At 39.8% G+C, this 9,016-nt stretch overlaps 1 protein-coding gene across 1 annotated transcript; it reads left to right on the forward strand.

Annotated features, from left to right (window-relative positions):
• The first annotated feature begins 312 nt into the window (after positions 1-312).
• On the forward strand, positions 313-1,248 carry LOC147693509 (olfactory receptor 52P1-like). The gene has a single exon (XM_086936032.1). It carries the CDS (start codon positions 313-315, stop codon positions 1,246-1,248), a length of 936 nt encoding a protein of 311 aa, XP_086792158.1.
• Positions 1,249-9,016: the final 7,768 nt, after the last annotated feature.

Genomic DNA, 9,016 nt, shown 5'->3' on the forward strand with positions numbered 1-9,016 from the left:
ATGTGTCATAACTGCAGGGTATATAAACTAGGCCTAAACAAGCAGATCAACTTCAAGGGTGAAATATTTCTCTAAACCAATGCATGAAGTGTATTACTTATAGTTTGACTACAGAGACCGAGGGATCCAGCACATGTGAGACAGTAATATTAGACCATAGACTGTATGCTCAATGCACTGACAATTACTGTATTTTGTAATGTATACAAGTCATACTGCACTATAGGATTTGGTAAATAATTAACACTGGTGCTTTTGTTTTCAAGGAACAGATGCTTCCAATGGAACGGTTCCAGGCACTAGTGCAGTAGCATGTCCATCTTAAATAGCACCAAAGTTCTGTCATCTACTTTCATCCTGATTGGGATTCCTGGCCTTGAGGCAGCACACTTCTGGATTGCCTTCCCAATGTGTTCCATGTACCTGGCAGCACTCTTCGGGAACTGTATCCTTCTATTAATCATTAAAAATGAGCCCAGTCTTCACCAGCCCTTGTTCCTGTTCCTGTCCATGCTGGCAGTGGTTGACATTGTTATATGTACATCTACATACCCCAAACTTCTCTGCCTGTTCTGGTTTAGTTCTACTGAGATTGCTCATGACTCCTGCTTTATCCAGATGTTCTTCATCCATGGCTTCTCGGCAGTGGAGTCTGGGATCCTTTTGGCAATGGCTTTTGACCGCTATGTTGCAATCTGCAATCCATTGCGGTATGCCTCCATACTGACCAATACCATTATTGTTAGGATAGGGCTTTTTGCTGCAGTGAGAGGGTTCGGCTTTATGACTCCATTAACATGCCTAGTTAAGAGACTTGTGTACTGTGGAGACAATGTCATCCACCACTCCTATTGTGAGCACATGGCTGTTGTGAAGCTCGCTTGTGGGGATACAACTACCAACAATGTGTACGGCATCACAGCTGCAACTTTTGTCGTTGGATCTGACTCTGTCTTCATTGCCGTTTCATACATTCTCATCCTCAGGTCTGTATTTGGTCTTTCATCCAAAAAGGCACGCGTCAAGTCTCTGAGCACATGTGGGTCACACATTTGTGTTATATTATTGTTCTACACACCAGGACTTTTCTCTTTTTACACAGAACGGTTTGGTCATCATGTCCCTGCCTACATCCACATTCTGTTGGCTGATCTATATCTCTTGATTCCGCCAATGTTGAACCCCCTCATTTATGGCATGAAAACAAAACAGATTCGAGAGAAAGTTGTGAAGGTTTTTGTTGTCTGAAAACAACCACTCTCTAAAACAAAGAATAAGGAGACCTGCAGAACTGAAGATATGAAAGAGACCTGCTAAAACCCAGAAAAGTTTAAAGAGACACTTCATACAGTTTCTTTCAGCTGGTGGAACTCTTTTCCCACACAGTCATCCTTTCCAGTCATCTCCTTTGCTCACGACATCCCCCCAACTATGAAAGCTAGTAGGTCACCCTGTTTGCATTGGTGAGTATTGTGTTGAACAATGCTATTATCTATGAACTAGGATTTCTTTCATCCCTTGCCAAGTTTATTTCTGGTACAACTATTGACAGTGGCTATAAGGTACAGAGTGGCTCACACTTCTAAGTGCTACATCCTGGTGGTGAGATTACACTGCTATCACTTTATTTACATGGAGTACACTCTGTTTCAGGCACTTCTAGGTAATAGCATTCCCAGCACGTGCTGTTGGTTAAGTGGAACCTCAGACCTTGTTGTGAGATGTTTATTGTCCCTGAGAATCATTGCATATTCGATTTTGTCATCTTCTCAACTCATTTCTGCCCTCTTTCTTTTTTTAAACAGCATCTACAAGAATGCAAACAATGCTCCTACTTAGCTGTTGGTCAGGACACTCTTTTAAAGCAAGGACCAAGCCATCGTATTCTGTCTTGCTGACAATCGCGGGCAGCTTCTGGTCACACACCTGATAAGTGGATTTAGTGGTGGATAAATTACATTCCTGGCAGCAAATGATGAGGGATCCTGGTTTCTATTAGATATATCTGACAAATCTACATGAATGTTCAGTACCATATTTATATCAAAGTTCTTTATAGTTGCTGAGTTTTGCAATAGTCAGTGCTTAGGTCATTTGAAGGGAGTTCTGGCCTTTTTCAAGATCTAATCGGATAGCTCCATAGATAGTCTTTGTGGTGTGTTTCTAAAAGTAAGGTGTATTGTAGCCAGGAGTCTCCTGTCAGGATAAACATAAAACAAAGGTAAAAAGAGATGCTTGACCCACCTGTTAAACTGTTAGGATTATCCTTTTCTCTGAGCAATGGATGAGGAAAGAGCAAGGGAAATTCCATAACCAGCAAAGGGTACTGTTGCCTCATCAATTTAACATCCAACGTTCTGACATACTACAAACAATTCTTTTAATGTTGCTTGGGAGGTTTAAAATTCACTTATGGGGACTGTGCTCTCATCATCCCTGTGTTTTAGATAACAGATGTGTGTGAAAAAATAAAATAATTATTCCATTGTAGCTATGGTCACATATGCCACACACGCTCCATACACATCCATTTTATATACTCTTTTACAAAAATATATGGCAGAACCCACGTGAATGTGCAAATGTACTGTATGTTTTGACCTGGTAGAACAATTTCTAAAATGTTGCAGAGGTGAGTAGACAATTTTCCCTCTAAGTGCTATTAAAAAATGTCTGTTTTTACATTGCAATATTTATTGCTGCCAGTAATCTGATTCCTTTAAAGCCTGATCAGTTATCATTAGCCACGCTTTGTAAGAAAATGCACATGATGTGCCCATCAAATCTACAGAACTCCATTGCGGGTGTTAATCAGTATCATAAACACACATGCTTCCTGGGTAGATGCATGATTGTGTTCTATGATGAAGAGTGTGTCAAAATTATATTGCTTAATATGATGAATTTGAGACAGGACCACTTACTCTGAAAAGTAATGGAGAGTTATTTCTATTTCCCTTCATCATTAACATTGATTGCCACCAATGTCAAGCAACCTTTTTTAAACAATGTTTACATTTTAATAGATCAAACAATTTTAGATGACAGACATCTTCACATGTTTGAGTGATTTTGATGAGTCTTATTTACTCAAATACTGTATAAGAAGGAGATGTAAAAAGTATCTAATTTGCTTAAAATATACTGAAACCTTAATTTATAACATGCTTGTGGATATTTTTTAATCAACAGATTAATAATCACAATATAGTAAATAACTAAGGAGATGTTTTACAATAAAAGAAATCTGCTTTTTAACAGTAGTAAACACACATAAATCCCAATCCTTTAATTTCTGAAACAGTAAGTCGTGTCGCCTACTTAATTTTAATTTGAGACATGCCAATGTATATGCAGCATTACAACCATAATAGGTTAATTTAAAACATTGATGATCATATAATATTTGAGGATTTTCTTTATAAATGTGAATGTTATCATACGTGAAATTTCTTGGCTCCGATCTGTAAATTGATCATTGTATGTGTGGAGTATTTACAACAGTTTGTCATAGATTTTACTAGTCATACATATCGAAAATGAGTTTTTGCTATTATTTAAGAAAGTAGGCAGTACTTGTTGTTATGTCACAAATTATATTGTTACAAATTACCAAATATACCTGTTTTTTTCTTGTTCTGGATTCCATTTGCAGGTTCAGTTACTGATGGTATAGAAGGATCTACATTGAATGAGGCACTTGTGTAATCCTTCCTTATATACCGAGCGTGAATGATGACAAATGCACCCACCTTTTTCAAGATGTTGGAGGTGATTACAGAAGAATATAAATGAACCATCAATCAGGCACACTAGCTTGTTCAATTGGCCAAACCACAGGTGCTATACCCTGCTGCAAAGAAAATAGAATTATAAGATTTTGATCTGTATGTTTTTGAGAACCAAAAACTTATTGATGATGAAGTAAAGCATATTGTCACAGAAATTCGTAAAGATTTGAATGTCATTATGCAGACTATGACAGAAATGGGAACGAATGTCAAAGATATGATAGAACTCCTGCAAAGGACATTGAACACCATGACACACCTTGCAGATGTTTGTGATAAGAAATCAATCATGGAGTACTTTATTAATGAATTAAATTTCATTACATTTTACATTAGAACATAATTATTGAGGATGGAAATACACACATGATGCATCATTTTGAGGCTACACAATCATTGGGATAAAAAATGACCATTATGACAGTAGAAGTACAGCAAATGGTCAGAAGCTTTACTAATTCTCAAGTGGACTTTGCTTCAGCAATGGTTCGTAGTGTAGATACATTGAAAGGACATTCCATAGGTATGTCAAATTCAGAAGTATATGTATCAAGAACAACATCTGTATCTACCTCTCTGGAGCATCCAGATTCTAATAGTGGTGATGTGTTTCATGTCCACAGTCTATGGCAGTATAAATGTACAAACATCTAATGTACGTACTTTAATATATTTGTGTTATCCTCCTTATTTTGTGCAATGTTTTTTGATTTCAGTAACAAAAACAGTTCTTTGTGATGTTCATACTGCATACTCTAAGTTAGGTTGTGTAACAGTACAACATTCTTTCCAACTGAAATACTAGTTAAAATAAATATCTATTCATGCAATGTGTGTACCGATATGCTCACCTCTTGTTTTGTGAATTTCATTTTGTAAATGAATGTTTTATTTGGTGGTTAATCTAATTGTATTATGATAATTATATATTTTGCAATGCAGTTATTATTTTTAAGATTTTTCAGGGTATAATGATTTGTTTATGAAGTTCCACATGTAAACTCCTAGACTATATTCCTCTATCAAACACACATACATTAGTTTTTGAATCTTGGATGTAATTAGTCAGTCATTAAAAAAAAAATTCTATTTAGACCCTGATCTTTAAACAATGGTAAAAACAATGTACACAATATTAAGTGATGAAAACACTGATTCATTGTACATTAAAATAGAAGAAAATGTCACATGCACCATGAAGACTTAATATCACAATCTCCAAAAGTACTTTAAAAATGATAACATTTACGTCATATAACAACAAAATAAGAATGTGCCACAAATGCCATTGTATGCTTAAAAATGCTACCCCTGCATATCTTAATATGCATCCTAAAACTGGGGTAAACATTACCTCACAGTAGGCATAAATCTCCCCAAAACACATAATATGATGGACAGACTGTTGCAAAATGGCAAAACATTCACCCCCAGTCACAGTTCTGGGTTTAATTCATCGTTAGTTTGCTCACCAAGCCACCCCAGTTCAGACATGGCCATATGCAAATCAGTCTTGACCTTGTGCCTCATGGGAACAGTCTAGCCCGAACTGCCAAGCCATGTCTTCCCTGGACCGGAATCAAGCATCCTAGGACCAATTTCTGGCTATCAGCCGTCCACAGCCAGGATAGCTTGACTCCAGTGGCTTAGTGAGCACGGGACCCACGTTTGGGCATACCCTTCCCACATAGGGTGAACAGCAAAACCCACAAGATGATGGACGGAATGTTGCACAATGGCAAAACATTCACCCCCAGTGACAGATCTGGGTTTAATCCATCGTTATTTTGCTCACCAAGCCACCCCAGTTCAGGCATGGCCATATGCAAATCAGTCTTGACCCTGTGCCTCATGGGAACAGTCCAGACTGAGCTGCCAAGCCATGTCTTCCCTGGACCGGAATCAAGCATCCTAGGACCAGTTTCTGGCTATCAGCCGTCTTCAGCCAGGATAGCTTGACTCAGGTGGCGTAGTGAGCATAGGACTCACGTCTGGGCATACCCCTGCCTCATAGGGTGAACAGCAAAACACACAATATGATTGACAGAATGTTGCACAATGGCAAAACATTCACCCCCAGTCACAGATCTGGGTTAAATCCATCGTTATTTTGCGCACTAAGCCACCCCAGTTCAGACATGACCATATGCAAATCATCCTAAACACATCCTAACAATCCAGGCAATTTTGTAAAAAGTAGGCGCAAAATAGCTTATTTACATCAGACAGTTCCAACTCAAATTTGTTTTTATTGGTATCTGTAAATCACTGACATTCATGCTAGAAGAGAAGACTAAAGGATAGACACAGTAATAAGATATATATTATTGGAGGTGCACTGTGCTGGATTAATATATGACCATTTAAACATGTATGGCCCACATATTGGCTCACCCCCATTCTTCAAAACCATACTTGAGCAATGTATGAATGTTCAACTGGAATAATCATTAGACACACCTGGAACTGGGAGTGCCCAATTGACCAAAGGGGTGAGTAACATATTGAAGATGCTCGATTTACTACAACTGCATGATGCATGCTGTGCTCGCCATGAAGAAACACAAGTATACTATTTGAATTCTTCCATCCATGATTCACTGACCTATATAGATTAATAAATAGATCTCCTTGGAAATGTGCAGGAAGCCTCCAAACCAGTCACCCCTGCTTGGAGAGTTGGGTACATGTAAGAGATCAGTAGTATGGGACGTGGGCATAGCCCCAGAGATAAAGACTGGATTATAGACAGTGTCAGTTGAAATGAAATGGAAGTACCTTATGAAAAACTACAAACCCTCACTCCCTAAGGGCATCTGCATCCTGCTTAGAGCATTACTGATCACAAGCAGGTAATGAATGTATAGAGTCTGAGATCCCATGTATCCCTCAAGAGTCAGTCAATTTCAGAGGGTGGAGCCATATTTACAAGTGTAAAGTTACTAGTAGAAACTTTTCACATATAACCGGAAGTCTCCACAATGGGGATAAAGTATAGGGACTGTTTTTGAAAGTTCAGTAAACTTTATAAAATGTTAAAAATATTTTTAATAAAGATTATTGTGAATTAATTGTTTATATCTGTTCTTAATGTAGGAAACAAATGCTACAACACTATTAACTTAATTTTTAATTTTGTATACTTTGTAACATTTATTTTAACTCATTGCAAGAAATGAATTCCCTTTTACAATGTTTATGTTCCTGCCTCCCTTTTTTTTCATAAAAGGGAATTGCAGTACCAGTGGTTGGCCACGAGTAGTGCTGGATTTTCTACAGGTCTGAGCTGGAGCACATTTACCACTGTTTTGAGTCCTTTTGGCTGTAGTAACTTTGGAAGTGCAGTTTGTGAATGGCAATAAAGAATCAAAGAAGGTGGCCCTTATTTATAGACCCCCTGGATCCAAGACCCATTTCCCGGAGAAACTAGTGGAAGCAATAGCGCCCTATGCTCTCGCCGCAGGAAACTTTCTTTTGCTAGGAGATGTCAATTACCATCTCGAGCAAACCCTTGATCCCCACACTATAGACCTAATCACCAACTTGGATGCTCTACAGTTACGCCCACTCCCAACAGGTCTAACCCACATAGCTGGCCATACTCTTGACCTTGTCTTCACCAACTCCCCAAAGATTGTGATCACACAGATCGACCCAGTCTTTTGGTCGGACCACTTCATCATAAAATTTGCCATCAACAGCACCCAGGCCCTGGCAACTCGTCCAACCAAGCTGAAAAAGAGCAGGCCATGGAATAAGATCACCCCGGCTGCTTTTGCCGCCCACTTTTCTCCTCCCACCATCTCTAAGAGCACCAACCCTAGCCTAGCCGCCATGAAATTAGAATCGGCAATTACTCTTGCACTGGATGGCATTGCCCTTGCACGAGTATCTAAACCCCCCAAAAACAATTCACCTTGGTTTACGCCAGACCTGGAGCAAACAAAATGCTCGACCAGGGTTGCAGAAAGGAAATGGTGACACACAAAAAGCATCCAAGATAGGGAAACCTATAAATCTGCACATCGGCAGTATATGAAGGAAATAGCTGGGTAAAAAAGTCTACCTAGGCTACAGGATCGCGTCAGCAGCCAACTCACAAAGAGAACTCTTTAACATCGTTAAAGAATTCACAAATCCACCAGGCTCGCAGCTGGTATCCCCCGAAAACAAGGAATGGGTAGAATCTGTAGCCCTTTACTTTCATGAGAAAGTCAATTAGTTGAGTTGAGTTGAGAGGTAATTTATAGAGCGCTACTTTGCCCGAGGGCGTCAAGACGCTAGAGATGGAATAAAGAACTGTGTAGTAGAAGACGGGAGGGAGGATCAGTTGTAGGCCTGCTTGAAAAGCCAGATCTTCAGAGCCTTTCGGAAGAGGAGGTGGGAGGTAAGTTCTTTGATCTCAGCCGGAAGAGCATTCCAGATCTTTGGAGCGCAGGAGCTGAAGGCTCTGTCGCCCCATCTGGCTTTGCTGGTTTTAGGGACAAGCAAAAGATGTTTATTGGCAGACCGAAGTGCCCTGCCGGGGACATACGGAGTTACCAGGGGTTTAATGTCTTCAGAGCCAAGCCCGTGCAAGGCACAGTGGGTGAGACATAAGACCTTGAACTCTATTCTGGCCTGGACAGGAAGCCAGTGAAGGTCCTTCCTAATAGCAGTGGCTGAGGCGAGTTTCGGGGCATCAGTAACAAAACGGGCTGCTGCGTTTTGGACTATTTGCAGACGCTGTATCTGGGATTTATTAATTTCCAGGTACAGTGAGTTACAATAGTCTAGCCTTGAGGAGATTAAGGCCGTTGTAACCAGTTTACGGGCTTCAGTGGAAAGATAATGAACTAATCTCCTCAAGGTTCTAAGAACACCACAGCAGGTGGAAGTCATTCTACTGACTTGTTTGTGAAAGGAGAGTTTGGTATCAAAAATGACACCTAGGTTCGGGGAAGATTGAGCGGGCAGTGGGCAGGTTCCTAAAGAAGAAGGCCACCAATCCATTGACCAGATCTCCTTGCCTCCGAAAATCAACACCTCCGTTTTTTCCCGATTCAATTTGAGGGAGCTCCTCACCATCCAGTTTGCAACTGATTCCATGCAATTCCTGAAGTTTCGAGATGTGGTTTCAACCGTTTGTGAAAGGGAGACCATAATCTGAGTGTCGTCAGCATAGGAGAGAACTTCCAGCCCAAACGATCTTACAAGCCTGCCAAGAGGTGTAACATAAATGTTAA

Source organism: Lissotriton vulgaris, chromosome 8 (assembly GCF_964263255.1).
Source record: "Lissotriton vulgaris chromosome 8, aLisVul1.2, whole genome shotgun sequence".
Lineage (NCBI taxonomy): Eukaryota > Metazoa > Chordata > Amphibia > Caudata > Salamandridae > Lissotriton > Lissotriton vulgaris.

Excerpts from the sequence above, each read along its gene's own strand:
- LOC147693509 (XM_086936032.1), top strand. The coding sequence starts at position 313 with ATGTCCATCTTAAATAGCACCAAAGTTCTGTCATCTACTTTCATCCTG.